Source organism: Myotis davidii, unplaced genomic scaffold, assembly GCF_000327345.1.
Source record: "Myotis davidii unplaced genomic scaffold, ASM32734v1 scaffold436, whole genome shotgun sequence".
Lineage (NCBI taxonomy): Eukaryota > Metazoa > Chordata > Mammalia > Chiroptera > Vespertilionidae > Myotis > Myotis davidii.
The window spans coordinates 2,006,882-2,022,226 of NW_006292604.1; the positions used below are offsets into that span (position 1 = coordinate 2,006,882).

General features: G+C 47.0%; 1 protein-coding gene across 2 annotated transcripts in view; it reads left to right on the top strand.

Moving 5' to 3' along the window:
- Positions 1–2,057: 2,057 nt before the first annotated feature.
- MGST2 (microsomal glutathione S-transferase 2) overlaps positions 2,058–15,345 on the top strand; it is a 14,110-nt gene continuing 822 nt past the window's right edge. Inside the window, exons 1-4 of one of the 2 annotated variants that reach the window (XM_006766058.2) lie at positions 2,060–2,212; positions 4,302–4,401; positions 11,445–11,515; positions 14,977–15,058. In XM_006766058.2, the coding sequence (XP_006766121.1) occupies positions 2,155–2,212; positions 4,302–4,401; positions 11,445–11,515; positions 14,977–15,058 (311 nt within the window). In that variant the 5' untranslated portion in view covers positions 2,060–2,154. Of the gene's footprint in view, positions 2,213–4,301; positions 4,402–11,444; positions 11,516–14,976; positions 15,059–15,345 lie in introns of both variants that reach the window. The other variant, XM_015565519.1, reaches the window with a different exon arrangement.

Here is a 15,345-nt window from a genome sequence, read left to right on the forward strand (position 1 = left end):
AACCATTCAATCAAACGCACAGGGAAGTTTCAATACTGTCCTGGACTTCCAGGATTCATCTTCTTGCGTCGTGTTGGTCTTCTTTGGCTTCAAGAACAAGTAAGACCAGGGGGAACCTGCAGAGACCAGCAGGGCATCGTGAGAAGATCTGGTTTGCAGGTATTTGCAAATTAATTTTGGCATTCCTGGTTCCTCAGTGCTGAAAACAAGACAGCAGGCACCAAGTGGAGGCACTTATTCTAAGCACCGTGTCATCAAACCGGACTTGATTACAGCTTCAGCTCGCCCAGAAATGGAATCCTGCACCAGCCAATCAGGAATCGCCTGATCAGCACTGGTTAGATAACTGGCCGATGAGCCCCTGCCCTCCCAGAGGAAAGTGACTTTGCAATCACTAGTCCTGCCAAGTATGACTTCCTGGTTCCCGCCCCTTCCGCCCAAGTCTTCCATTCTGTACAGCTCCTCAGAGCGCCTTCCCATCTGGCAGATGGGGTGCTGCCCAGGTCACGAATCACTGAATAAAGGCAATAAGATCTTCAACATTTCTCCAGTTGAGTATCATTTTTTAACATGACATATGTGTGTTTCTTTGAATTCTCCTTTGAACTGGTTAAAATGGCATACTGCTTCCCTCATGAATGAATTCAATAAACTCTCGATGTGTTTTCATTTTGTATTTGTCTGAGAGGCATGGTTTTTTACCTTTTTAACAAATATCTTTTAACATTCTGTACCCAATATGCTCAATACCTTTCTAGGTATTTTATGTGCTTATTTAACAAACACACAGCAGGCACTTTTAGTTGCCATGTGCTATTTTAAGTGCTTTGTAAATGTTAATTAATTCAACCCTCCTAACAGCCCTATTTCATTTGAACTTCCCTTCAGCCCTAATTATCCCCTCTGAATGAACAGAGGCCATAAATGCTGCCGCGGTGGTGTTACCTGAACTGTCTGAACTGGGAGCTCGGGGCAGGCCTGGGTGAGGCTGAGGCGTGCTGGCCGCCCTGTGGGCACTGGGGATCCCTCGAGTCTCAGTGATCTGAGACAAAGAAGGGCCCCCGACTTTATTCTGAGGCAGCTGCATCTTTACAGAGCAAAACGATTGCATGGACAGAGGGGGGACTATGATGAATGGGCTCCACGAAGGACCCGGCTGCGGCTGCGCCCTACGTGGGGTGCTGCGGGGCGTGGCTCTGCAGCGCAGAGGCCCTCGGCCAGCATGTCACCGTGTTCCTACCAGAGGTCAATTAAAATATCGCTCCACTTCTTTCCTCTTGGCGCCTCTTCCTTCTTGGAACATATATCTGAGCTTGTTTGTTTTTTAATCCGTGAAACAAACTTCGTTATAAAACAAATAAGTCATGGGGATGTATGTACAGCAAGGTGACGAAAGTTAAATCATAAGAAAAAATTTATAACTATGTGAGGCAATGAATGTTAACTAAACTTCTTGGGGCGATCATTTCACAATATATACAAATATCAAATCATTATGTTGTACATCTGAAACAAATGCAATGTTATATGTCAATTATATCTAAAAAAAGGACAGACATTGTCACCATGCTCGTGGGAGTGTCAAGGTGACCGTGGGAGGTAGCATGGGACAGGAGACAGGGCCCAGGTGGGAGCTGCTGGACTTGCGTTCCAATTCTGGGTCTGTAATTTACCGAGGAATAAAGTTAGATTCTGTTTAAATTAGATGAGCATTTAACTCTCAGTGGGATTGAATAAGTGCTTCCTTTTACTTTCCCACAGGAGATGAGAAAGGTCTCAACAGGCCGTGGAGCTGGGGAGCAGACCAGAGGGGCCCCGGTGTTCGGAGAGGGGGAGAGAAATTGTTTGGGAATTGGCTGAGAAGACGGTTTAGCTGCAGGTGCCGCTGCCGCGGGGAATCCTGCAGCCCGCTGGCTGGCACGAGAGAGCCAGTAAATCAAGTTCAGGAAGCAGCTGGGCAGATGAGGACAGAGACTGGCAGCTAGACCAGCGGCTTTCCTGTTCCTGTTCCAGGGCAAAGGTCACTCTGCCTGGAATCATCTTTTTTTTTCTCTCCCGGCTTTGTTTACCTTATAAGGAAGTCATGAACGTGCCCTGTTCTCTTCCCCTCATTTCTACAAACAGTTCCCAGAAGCAGAACCTTCATGGTGAAAGATGGCCGGGAACTCAGTTTTGCTGGCTGCTGTCTCTGTCCTCTCTGCCTGTCAGCAAAGTAAGAGTCCAGCAGTGTGTGTGTGTGTGTGTGTGTGTGTGTGTGTGTGTGTGTCAGAGAGAGAGAGAATAAGAGAAAAGGAGAGAGAGAGAGAGAGAGAGAGAGAGAGAGAGCTCCACTTGTCTCACACTGTATGTGTCAGCAACACTGAGATCTTATTTTCTCACAGATACCTGGCTGTCTCTTACATTTGCAATTTCCTCAGGAGTTAATGCTAATGATAAAATAGTGAGAGTGTGTGTGTGCATGTGTGTGTGTGTGTGTGTGTGTGTGTGTGTGTGTGTGTGGTCGAGGGAGGTTGGTTTCTCGGTTGCATACTTGCTGGTGCCCCTGTGTGCTCCGAAGACCATAGTCTGCCCAGCGCCCCTCTGTGGTGATGACCCACAGTTCATGCCAGCATTCCAAGGGTGCTAACCAGGATGAGGGGCAAGCAGACTATAAATATTAATTACGAGTGTTCCAAAGGTAGCGTTGTACCTGCCTGTGAACTCTGGCTGTGGTTTCTTAAACTTTGATCTTTTAATTAATGTGTTTTCTGAAATACACTGCTTATGGCAGGCCTGAGTATCAGGTTAAAAGGAATCTCCTGCAGAGATAGGAGCCTCTGATTCAGGACTGAATTCTAAATTCCAAAGCACCTCCCCACTAGGATTACTCAATATCCCAGTCGCCTGGTTAGATGAGGGCTTTTCTCCATGGGGATCACAGGTGCTCAGTTCCTAGCCTCTGACCTTCTAAATGGGGAAGAGGGTCTGAGCACTGCTGGGCAAGACTTCGAACCAAGTGCACATTTCTTCAGCCTGCCAAGGCTGTTTGTGCCCGCAAACCGGGCAGGGCTGTGGGCTGCTCGAAGGCACTGCAGTTGAGGATAAAGTCCAGCTTGCACATGCCCTCAGTGCCTTGCCTAGCCAGTTTGTTCTGTGGATTTAAGGAAATATTACACCATTGTGTGGTCTGAGTCACAGCCTTTCGTGGAGGAGGGCAGGATGTTTGTGACCCATTTACGAAGCACTTAGGTCTGAAGCGCCCCGTGCTGGCCCCCTGGGTCGCATAGACCTACATGGAGCCACTACCCACCTTGTGACCCTCATGCCCACACTGCAGGGAGCACAGGAGTGGGGCCCTGGGCACCCCGTTGACAGAGCCCGTGTCATCCTCACAGGAGGCTTCTGTGGCTGGTGGGTGCGGGGACAGTGTGAACTGGGCCAGAAGGTTTGGTGGCCGGGTGCCACGGATGGGAGTGGGAAGAGAGGAGAGGAGACTGCAACAATGGTGATTGGGGGTGGACAGGGAATGTTGGGTGATGGGTGGGAGGGAGGGCGGAGAGAGAGAGAGAGAGAGAGAGAGAGAAGGGCTGTTCAGTTGGCATAAGAACCAGAATTTGTAGCTCCTACAAGAGTCTGCTGTTTATGGAGTCAGGACCCCATGTGTCGTGGTAGAAGCAGCTCAGGTTTTGAAGACAGTCTTGAATCTGTCTAGTCCAGCCATGTCTCAGTCAGGTGGCCCTGGCCAGGATGCTGTGACCTTCAGTGTCCTCATCAGCAAGGGTGAAGCAGGACCCTGGGTAGGACATGCCCACACAGGAGTGGAAAGGCTGAATCACATGGTCTCACTCTGCCTAACTAACAAATCCCTCCAAATGGTTTTTTAAGTGGTTGTACCATTTTACATTCCCACTAGCTGTGGTAAGTGTTCCAGTTACTCTTGTATCCTCACTTGTCTGTCTCTGTAAACTAGTATGACCTGTCTTTTAAATTTTACATATTTTAAAAAATATTTTTATTGGTTTCAGAGAGGAAGGGAGAGAGAGTTAGAAACATCAATGATGAGAGAAAATCATTGATTGGCTGCCTCCTGCACGCCCCCTACTGGGGATCGAGCCTGCAACCTGGGTACATGCCCTTGACGGGAATCAAACCTGGGACCCTTCAGTCCACTGACATGGTCTATCCAATGAGCCAAACCAGCTAGGGCAAATTTTATACATTTTAATAGGTATGCAGTGGTATCTAATTGTGGTTTAAATGAGCACTTTATTAATGAATAATAATGTGTCAGATTTTTAACATCTATTCCTTTTTACTTGCAGGTTATTTTGCTATGCATGTAGCAAAAGCAAGATTAAAATACAAAGTTATGCCTCCAGCAGTCTCTGGGTCACCTGAGTTTGAGAGAATATTTCGTGCACAGTAAGTCATGCTTCTCCACCGCTCAGGGATCCGGGCTGGCCACACACTACACACACACACACACACACACACACACACACACACACACCCCGCTCTGATGTGGGGAAAGATGTGCAGAGAAGAGAGAATCACTCTTCCCGGCCAACACTCTTTTCATGACCCTTGAAGCTTGAGGTAGCCAGTGTGTGGAGTCTCTACCCACCTTTATTACAGCTTCGGAGGGGCCTTTACAAAAAGGCTGGGCTCTGATGGCTCTACTCCCTTCCCTGAATTTCTCCTGAGATGGTTCTCAGCCCTAGCCCAGTCCTTGCCTTAGAGTGTAAGGTTTAGGATAAGTCTGTCCAAATCAGATGACTAGTAAAGCCATTTCGGCTTTATCCGAGGCGGGATCCCTGGGGATAACCACTTCATCCCGAAGCCTAATGGCCACCTGTTCTGGTGTGAAGGGCGGGCTCCCCTGAGCTCTGCCGGTTCCCGAGAGGGGGGATGCACTTTCTTCTCTGGCTCTCCTGGACCAAGCACGGAGGCCCGGCAGCCTCCCTTAGAGGTCTCACGGCCTTGGCTGTAACGAGAATGCTGCCTTTTCCCTACCTCTTTCTCCTGCTGCTTTGCTCTAGGCATAGTCAGGAAGCTTGGTGTTCTGGCGAATTCTCCCTCTAAGTGGAATGTGACATCTCATGGCAATCAGTGCAGGGTCCCTCTGAGCACCACGGAAGTACCTGTTTCCTGTCTGAGGGGAGCCTCAGCTTGGATATTCGTTTGCCAAGCAAAGATGCTTATTATGAAGCCTAACTTACCCAGTTACCAGCCCAAGGCCCCTCTCCAGAGCCCCATCCAATTCCCCTTCTTTTCCTACACAGATTGAGGTGACTATCTCTAGAGTTTCCCAGCCTTTTACCAGAACACATTTTTTCCCCCAATTGTGAAAATAGCAGTTATAACTTCACCAAGGGCCATTCCTTCATGCTATTGCTCAGCTTAGAAACTTCTATGTAGTTTACTTTGAGCACCTCGATTCCTTTAGATTAAAGGCTTTTCTAAATCTGAAAAGTAGATCCAAGTTTTAAATGGATCTTGCTGCAATTTAAATACATTTCCTCGGATTCGATCCTCACTGGAAGGAAGTAGCTGAGTACCTCACTCTTCTTCATACACTTGAGGATCATTTACGGAGTGTCTTTCATCTTTTGCATGTTGAGGCTAGGGAGCACGAATTCTTTAGCTGTTTTTTCTCCAATCATTGCAAAAATTAGGTTGTTATTTTTAGACTAAAACTTTTCATATTACTTCTAAGCCAGGAGTCTAGAAGTATATGTAGTGGGTTTCATGTTTCTGGGTAAGATAGAGGAATTGCTTCTTACTTAGTTCTTGTTAAAGTATTCTCATTTACTTCATGCTAAATTATTCAGTTCCTGGTCCAGAATTAACTGCCACAAGGACCAAGTAAACCCAGTCGTCACGAATCTGAGTACTCTTTGTAATATTACCCTCTTCTTACTCTTGTAGTTCTGTAATTTTGTTGTTGTTACCATTTCACTAGTTTTTTACAGTCGTTTTGAATTCTAATTATGAAATTCAGGAATTATAACAAGTGACCTTAATGCATATCTAAAAACTACAGAGAAAAGGAAAATTTAGAAAGATAATACTTTTTCAAACATTCTGCGCTACTGGGATGATGGGAATGTGGGTCACCTAATTTTGTAGTAAGTGCAAATAAGTTAAATGAGAGAGACCGTAAGCACATCTCCATTTTTCTTCCACGTGTACTCATCTTGGGCACTAGCTGAGAGCACAGAATGTACTTACCACTAAATGAGGGCTTGAGATCTCTCCAAGATGAAAAAATGACTCTAAATGGTGAGCTGTTTGAACTCTAGCCTCCTGCTCCACAGGCCACCAGTCTTAGTCAGCTTGCGCTGCTGTAACAAAACACCACGGACTGCGAGGCTTAAATAACAGACATTTGTTTTTTCCCAGTTCTGAGGTTGCTCGGCTAAGACCAAGGTTCTGGCTGATTCGATTTTCTGGTGAGAGTTCTCCTTTCGTGGCTCGCCGTGTCCTCACGTGGCCTTTCCTCTGTGCATGTGTGCCTGGGTGCTGGGAGAGTGAGGCCGGTGGGTGCCAGAGAGCTCCGGCTATTTCTTCTTATAAGACACCAGTCCTATGGGATCAGGGCCCTTCTGCCCTTGTGTATCCTTAAGTGCTTCCTTACACCAACATATGGGTGGTAGGGCTTCAACATATGAATTTTGGGGAGGGCACACTCAGTCAGTGCCACCACCAAAAGTGTCTGTCGCACAGGCTGGGTGATTTCAGGGAGTCAGGGGACGGCTGGCATTTGATGAGCTGCAAGCCTCACTCCCTCTCTGCTCACCCTGTCCCTTGTCAACCACATCGCTGACAAGTGCTGGTTAGAGTCATGTTCTCCTGCCACCCCCCACAACCTCCCTCGGGTGTCCCCACACAAGGGTTACTTGACAAGGAGCAATTTAGATAGTTACGCGTCTATAAAAGATTAACTCAGCAACCTCTCATCCCCAAGACTGTTCTGAGTGTATTAGCCTGGTGCTCCGACCCCCAGTCAGAGTAATAATCCAAAAGACGTCCCAGGGTCGAAAGCCAGCGGCTGGGTCCTGGGTCCTGGGGCCTCTGTTAACAGTGCGAGCTGCCCGCTGCTTGGGAAAACAGCCATGAAGTAAAAGGAGGGAGGAAACGCAGCAAACAGAAACTCGAAAGAGGAAAACCTACGAAAGCACCTTTAAGTTGTTGTGTTTTTTAGTTTTTAAAAGATATCACACTATGAGCACGGCACTACAAATGTTCTATGTCTGATCAGGTTTTCTCCTTTGGCGAATGGTCCAGATTTCCTATGAGCAAGATTGTTATAAGCAAAGTTGCCTGTTCATTAGAAAACTCTCTGTCAAATCACCAAGATGGTCAGAAGTGATGTGTACCCTGAGAGGGTGCACTAAGTACTCTGCTGGGAAGGGGGGGGGTATTCAAACTTCTGTTTATACTTAAAATTTCATCCTTTCGTTTCTATTTTTTGTGTGTTTTATAATACATATGACATTCTTTCCAAGTCAATTGTATTAGCTGTGCTGATGGATCAACCCCATATTCCCAATGGTTGGACACAATGGACGTTTCCTTCTTGCTCATGTCAAGTCCTATATGGGTGTTCCTATTGGGTGGCCTTCCACGTGGTCATTCAGAGGCCTCAGCTCCTTCTGTCTAAGGGGTCTTTCCCCATCCAGGTCCTCAGCGTTCTCCCCATTCACCAGCGAGTGGGGGAAGGTGCTTGGCACACCCTCGACTTAACCATTTGGCTCAGAAGTGACATATTTCACTTTCATGCACTTTCCATTGGCAAGAAGGGGCACCGCCTGAATGCAAGCGGGCTGGGGGTGTCGTCCCGGGCTGGGCAGCACCCACTCAGTCCATCGGCCGTCAGCTAGCACCTCTGCTGCCGTAGGCATGTGTATGTTTTTATGAGGGCTGTAGAGCTGTTAGGGCTATGTGATGAAAACCATTTGGAGACTAATGTTTCAGGAACTGTCAGAGTTTGGGTTGCCTTGCCATAAATTGATTCTTTTTTCCCCCCCAAATGAGGTAAACTTTGCAGTACCCTTAATGACTGAGACAGGGTCCCGACAGCATTTAGTTTGGGACTGCTCTCCCTGCTCCCAGCCCTCAGATCCAGGTGGGAATCTGCAGAGACCACACATCCTAAGCCTCATGGCCCAGACTCCCTTGGACTTGGATGGACCATGAGGGTTTTAGCAGCCATAACGACTCAGTCTCAACAGGCTCCCCCAGGCCGGCCTTTAGGATGACCACCTAAAGTTCCTGGCACTTTCTTGGTGTGGGCACTCAACGTTCTGGGTCCCAGGAAACCCCTTAGTTCCAGGCCAACCAGACAATTTACCAGGTGGTCCTGGTTTTAAAGCTGAAAGTCCCATGTTCTGAAAACCTTCCCCGTCCAGGGCAGACCAGGACGGTTGTCCACCAACTGTCCTTTCAGCAAAGACTCTTTCTGTTCTCAGCCCTGTGTGGAAGGTGAGGTGCATGGTGACATCCGCCTGAAACAAAGGAGAACCTCCCCCTGCTCTTTTCATGGGAAGCTTAAATATCAGCGGAGCACAGGATCATGGTGCAAAGAGGGCTCTAACCAGCCAATGAGGGACAGGCTTAGCTTCCCTCAGCGGGCGTGTAATCAAAGGTGCCTTCTGTTCCCACAGTAAGGGACATTGACACAGCTGCTGCCAGCTGTTTTCTGTCCCATCTGGAGATTTTCCTGAGGACCTCCTATATCAGTGGTTATCAACCTTCCTAATGCCGCGACCCTTTAATACAGTTCCTCAGGTTGTGGTGACCCCCAACCATAAAATTATTTTCGTTGCTACTTCAAAACTGTAATTTTGCTACTGTTATGAATCATAATGTAAATATCTGATATGGAGGATGTATTTTTATTGTTACAAATTGAACATAATGAAAGCATAGTGATTAATCACGAAAACAATATATTCAATATGTGTTTTCCGATGGTCTTAGGCGACCCCTGTGAAAGGATCATTCGACCCCCAAAGAGGTCGCGACCCATAGGTTGAGAACCGCTGTCCTATATGAAGATGACAGAATAGATCTGCCTTTATGTCCACAAGAGACCAATAATTATTCTCATTTTGGTAATTGTGATCCGTTATTGAAAGGATTGTTAAGAACAAATTTTGAGAGTTTGGTCCCTTTGAGTTCAACAAAGTCTGTTGACAGCTTACCGTGAAGAGCTGTCCTGGGACACATCCACACCTGGGCCACTTCGCCGTGGTGGGCACGTGCTGGAGGTTCTCATGAGCAGGTAGGATGGGATTCCAGGTACCTTAAGGCCAAGCAATCCCGGTGTTCTCGTCAGGCAGCAGCAGAGAGGACTGTCAGTAAATAGCAGGGCCCCAGGACTGGCTTAAGGCAGGTCAGCAAAGGAGGGGCCAGGGGAAAAGTATAGTCACTGGGACAGGAGGTCAGGGGAGACGTCAGTGACAGCTCACAGGGGCAAGGGGCTCATTTCCTGGGGAAGGAGGTGCCAGGGATATGGTGCTAAACTGGCTCAATGCTCCAGGCTTTGGCCCCCAGGATCACAAATGCCTGTTACCTTCCCATCCTGACCTGAATCTGAATAGCTTCCAACAAGCCCTGCTCACTAGGACCTCAGCCCTCCTCCTCCTATCTTCTCAGTTACTTCCCGGAGCCCAGCGGGTGTGTGCAGGGGCACAGCCCTCCTGGCCAGCGCTGTAAGGCATGGCCGTGCGCCGCCCTGTTAGAGTCCTCCCCAAAGCCTCGTGGGTCGTGTGGGTGAGAGCCCCATTGGCTTTCAGAGCTCAGTGTGTGGGGGGCCGGGCCCTTAGGTTGGGGTGCTGGGTGTGCGGGCCTCACAAGGAAGCTGGGAGTTGAGGGTTCCCTCCTGATTGTAGGGCGCTGTGCTGGGGGTGGTGTTTATGGTGCGAGTGTGTCTGGGCCTTTTCTTATAAAAATAATACAGAGTGGGCATTTCCTCATGTGACCGAGGTGTAGGAGCCACTCAGCTGGTGTCCGGACTTTCGGAGGGAGTTGCTCTGTGTGCAGCTGTACATACCACGGGAGGAGAGAGGTTCGGGGGCCCCTGATGTCACCCTCTGGGTTGCAAAAACCAAACCAAGCCACTTTTTTTTCCCAATTAAAAATATCACTTATGGGCTTCACCAGCCACTACCAGCTACTTCCGGGTCAATTGCCCATCACCTCAATTTAAGTGCTCAAGCTTTTAAGGCTTCTTTAAGAAAGCATGTGGACAGCACGGTGGTGATTGCAGGGGGAGGAGGAGTGGCGGTGGAGGAGGGCATAGAGGGGAGAAATGGCGATGGAAAAAATAAAATTAAATTAAAAAATAAAGCATGTGTGATCACTGATAATCCTGTACATGATGACTCTCCCACCAAGATCCACTCGAGACCTCATTACGAATTACATTAAAGTTCTTTCTGGTTGTGATATTGTCAGCAAAGAACACAGCCAACCTCGCCAAGATCTCTGGAAGGTGGAGGAATATGATGCATCATTTTCCCTTTCCTAGGTGCAGATGCATCAACTATAGTTCCCAGAGAACTGTTCCCTTTTGCTTAAAATGGTATCAACGTTTCCATCCAAGTCTTCTGTGAACAGAGGCAATCTGAGTTGACATGAAGACAGAGCTTCAGAATCTGGAGCTGACACGGTCTCCCTTCGATTCTCTGTGAGGCCCCGTCAAATTGGGCTCAGTGGACTCTGTCTGTCCTCTGTACAATGGGAATGAAATATGCTCATTCATTTACCTCAGGAGGTTTTAGGGAAATTATTTAAAGACCATTTAAAAAAATGTGCCGAGTCACTTAAGTGGAAGCAATGGATATGAGGGAATTTGGGGGAAGAAATATCTTTAATATGAATGGGGTTATTTTCTGGGTTCTTCAGATAAGATAGAGAATACTTTTTAGGCTCAGGATCATGACAATCTCAAGGCCTTTCTTATGGAAAAGAGCATGATTCATTTCTACTTCTGGCAACTTGTAAGTAGGAGAGTGATTCCTGGCCCTGCTCTGAGGTTTAAACAATGTTTCAGTCTCACCTCAAAAGGCTCACTCTAGCCCTGGCCGGTGAGGCTCAGTTGGTTGAGCGTCATTGTCCTTTGCACCAAAATATCACTGGTTCAATTCCCAGTCAGGGCACATGCCCAGGCTGTGGGTCCGGTCCCGAAAGTCTTAGTGTGTATAGGAGGCAACCAATCAATGTCTCTCTCTCACATGGATGTTTCTCTCTCCCTTTCCCTTCCTCTCTCTTTAAAAATCAGTAAACACATATTTTTAAAAAGATTCATTTTACATGGAAGGGTCATTTAAGCTTTTTATGTAAATTCTTATATTATTTTTGTGAAAAGACAATGAACAGTTTACCTCTAGATTGAAACTCCATACTTTGGCGTAGAGTTTTCTCATAAAATAACTCATGTCTTTACCTTTTTCCTGCAGACAAAATGGTGTGGAGTTTTACCCGCTATTCATGATTACACTGTGGATGGCTGGATGGTATTTCAACCAAGGTAATTGCAAAACACATTCCACTCTGTTCCAAGGAGGATTATGGTTCTTGGAACGATTGAGGGGTAGACATGCAGCCACACATCTACGAGATTGTTTTAAACAAAACCAGCAGCGTCTCTGCTCATCAAAGAGCACTGAGCTGCAGACAGGCTAACTCTGCTCTATGCTAATTTAATTCAATACTTTTTTTTAAAAAAAGTTGAAACAAACGATATGTTGGGCACTTCAGAATAAAAACAACACAACATTTGTGTTGACTTCCAGATCTTGCGTTAGTTTCTTGACCTCCTTTGGATCATGTCCCAGACCCCCTGCAGGAGTGTGTCCTGACCTGCAGTTGATAGTGGGGGAGACGGATGGCCTGTCTCAGCTTAGCTCCATGTCACAGTCCCTCACTGTGGTTTCCCAGCAGAATGTCAACTCCCTGAGGTCGGGAATTTGCCCCATTTGCTGCTGTATCCCCAGGGCCTACTGAAGGGGATTGAGGGGCTCTTGCATGAAAGACTAACAGCCGTAACCAAGACTGATGTCTAAAATCCCAAGCCATGGAAGGACCCAGTTGAAGCAGAATCTGAGCCGCTGTTTATTCATGTGTCATCTCACGCCCCTGCTGTGGGCGTCCTTCCCTGGGCGGCAGTGATGAGAGCGGTAAAGCCACAGTGGTGACCGACCTGGACTGCTGGCCTTAGCACTGTGGTCAGAAGCACGTGGAGAATACTGCTGCCTGGTCCCACCCACATCTGGGGGCTGCCCAGGCAACGGAGTGTTTGAAACCTCTCAGGTGATTCTAATGTATAGACAGAGTTTTGAACCCCAGCCCTGGGCTCTATAATTTATGCCTGCTTCCCATACAAAGAAACGGAAGTACAGAGAGGTTAAGTCATTTGTCCAACTTAACATTTACCAGTGTAGGAGAAAATCAGCTTTCAAGTACAGAGCAGGGTCTATGGAATTGGACCCGACAATCCATGTCCCTTTTCTTGAGAGTTCCCAGGGATGCAGTGCTGTTGTTTGTATGTAACAACTCTACAATGATGTACTTTCTATTGGACTGGGTATCCTTGGCGAGCCGAGGGCTTTACCCAAACTATGCCTCGCGGGAGGTTAGATCAGCGCCAGCTGCCTTGGCTGGAAAGTCAATCCGTTTTGCTTTCTTTTAAAAAATATTTTTATTGATTTTTAGAGAGAGAGGACGGGAGAGGGAGAAAGAGAAACATCAATGGAGAGCTACCTCCTGCTCGCCCCCTACTGGGAATCTAGCTCACAGCCCAGGCATGTGCCCTGACTGGGAATCAAACCAGCAACCTTTTGGTGCAGAGGAGGCGGCACCAAACTGAGCCATACTAGCCAGGGCCATCCCTATGCTTTCTGATAACTCTGGTGGCCTCATTTGAGTTTGACCCATGATGGCTAAGACTTAAATAATAAGCCCAAATCCTGCTGCTTTCAAACGCAATCCTATCACCTTCTTGTAATTTTTACTGTCGACTGAGGAATTCCAGATAAAATGTCCTTCAGAGAAAGACTCCTTAACTTTATTCCCACTCACAGTGTTGTCCCTTACGGGCACGAGTGAAGGCCTGGTTCCTTGTCAGGTGAGACCACATGAACAACTAATAAGAAAAGTGCCTTTTGATCATGGGGCTCAGCCTCTGCCATTGGAGCCTTTGCATTTCGCTGTGATGGGCCCACTGCCTGTCAGGAAGGCATTTCTCAGGTGTCTTCTTGTTGTAATTTTCTCTGGGTTCTTTCTCTTCTAAAGTAAGTTGCCTATTAACTGCCCCTAAACAGTTCTCGCCGGGTTTTTGGGAGCCATTTATTAGATGGGGAGTTTCAAACGGTAGCCTGCTCAGAGACTCTCCACCTCTGCAGGCACCTTGCTTGGCATCTTTCAATCTCCTCAGGATGGAAAATCAAAGGCACTGCCTCCAGTTCCCACTGTCCTGTCCCTCATCTCCTTCACTGCACCTTCGAGTCTAATTTTCTTTTCATTATTCTATGTATTTGTCGCCAGTCTTTGCTGATAAACTCCATAAAGGCAGGGAGCTTGTATCTATCTCACTGCTAACCCCAATTCTTAGACTAATGCCTGGTATGTAGAAGAAACTAGGCCTGGCTGGTGTGGCTCCTTCGGCTGAGCATCGTCCCATACACTGGAAGGCCAATTCCAGGTCAGGGCACATGCCCAGATTGTGGTTTGGTCCCTGAGTGGGCATTTGCAGGAGGCAGGCAATCAATGAGATGTTTTTCTCTCCCTCTCCCTATCCCTTCCTCTCCCTCTAAAATCAACAACAACAACAACAAGAAAATGTTTGTGACCTAATAACATACTGACTTTAATTCTATCCAGCATATCAGAATCGCACAGATACGCTCTGTGTGTTCCTGAGAGGGCTCTGGCAGTTCCCACCCTGTGGTGCTCAGGAAAGAGAGGGCTCCTCATGTAGCCCTCTCTGGACAGGATGTTTTACACTGGACAGGATGGCAGGACATCACGCCACACTTTATATTTCTTTTAGGTAAAACTTATTTTTAAAGAAATCAAAAAAATCTTATGTGCACCGTTCAATGAGTTTTGACAAGTGTGTACACCTGTGTGACCCAACTACCTAGGAAGATAAGAGTACATGACGACCTCCCAGATGTTGTCCCACGCCCTTCCCAGTCAACCCCTTTCAGAGGCAAACACTGTTCGGAAGGTTTTCTTCCTGGTGTAGTTCTGCCCGTTCTGGAACTTTCCATATTGGAAGCACACACTGTGGCCTCATTCACTCCCCAAAATGATTTTGACATTCACCATGTTTCTTTTCACTGCCGAGTGATATTCCACTGCACGAGTCTCACAGTTTGGTGATCTGTCCTCCTGTTGATGGGCTTCTGGGCTGCTCCCAGTTTTTGGCTATGGCGAATAAAGCTGCAATGAACATTCTGTACAAGTCTTTTTATGGGCACGCACTTCCATTCCTCTTGGGTAAATACATAGGAATGGAATTGCTGGGTCAAAAGTATGTGTCGTTTCAAAAGAAACTACCAGACCTTTTCCCCAAGTGGCTGTATTATTTTGTTTTTCCACCGATAACGTATGAAGATTCCTACATCACCAACATTTGTATTGTCAGTCTTTTAGTGTCTGAGCCATTCTCGTGGGCGTGCAGTGGTGTCCTCTTGTGGTTTTAAATCACAGTTTGCTGATACTGAATGCTGATGAATAATGTGGGAAAAATTTTCATGTGCTTATTGGTACACTTGTTTATCTTTTCCTGTGAATTCTTTATTCAAATACTTTTCCCATTGCAAAAGTCAGGTTGTTTTTCTTTCAACTGCGGAACTGTCGTCAGAGTTCTCTATGTATCTTGGACACACGTCTTTGGTCAGACATTTTGTGACCATTTTCTCAGCTTCCACACTTTGAGAGACTGACATCAGACTCTATCTTCTTTGTTTTTTTTTTTCTCTATAGTTTTCGCTACTTGTCTGGGTCTGGTGTACATGTATGCCCGTCACCAGTATTTCTGGGGATATGCGGAAGCTGCTAAAAAAAGGTAAGGAGAACCCAAGAATTGATGTTGGAACAAAAACCAGTGGACAGCGTCCTGAGAGTATTAACAGCACCGGTGGCTGTGATTGCCCGAGGCCACATCTCCCCAAGTCCATGCACAATTAGGCACCAGACAGGAAAGTTCAAGTATAAAAGTGTGTACTAAGTGTGCACTCTTTGATCATCACACTTTCTTTTAATATATCTTTATTGGTTTTAGAGAGGAAGGGAGAGGGAGAGAGAGAGAGAGAGAAACAGCAATGATGAGAAAGAATCATTGATTGGCTGCCA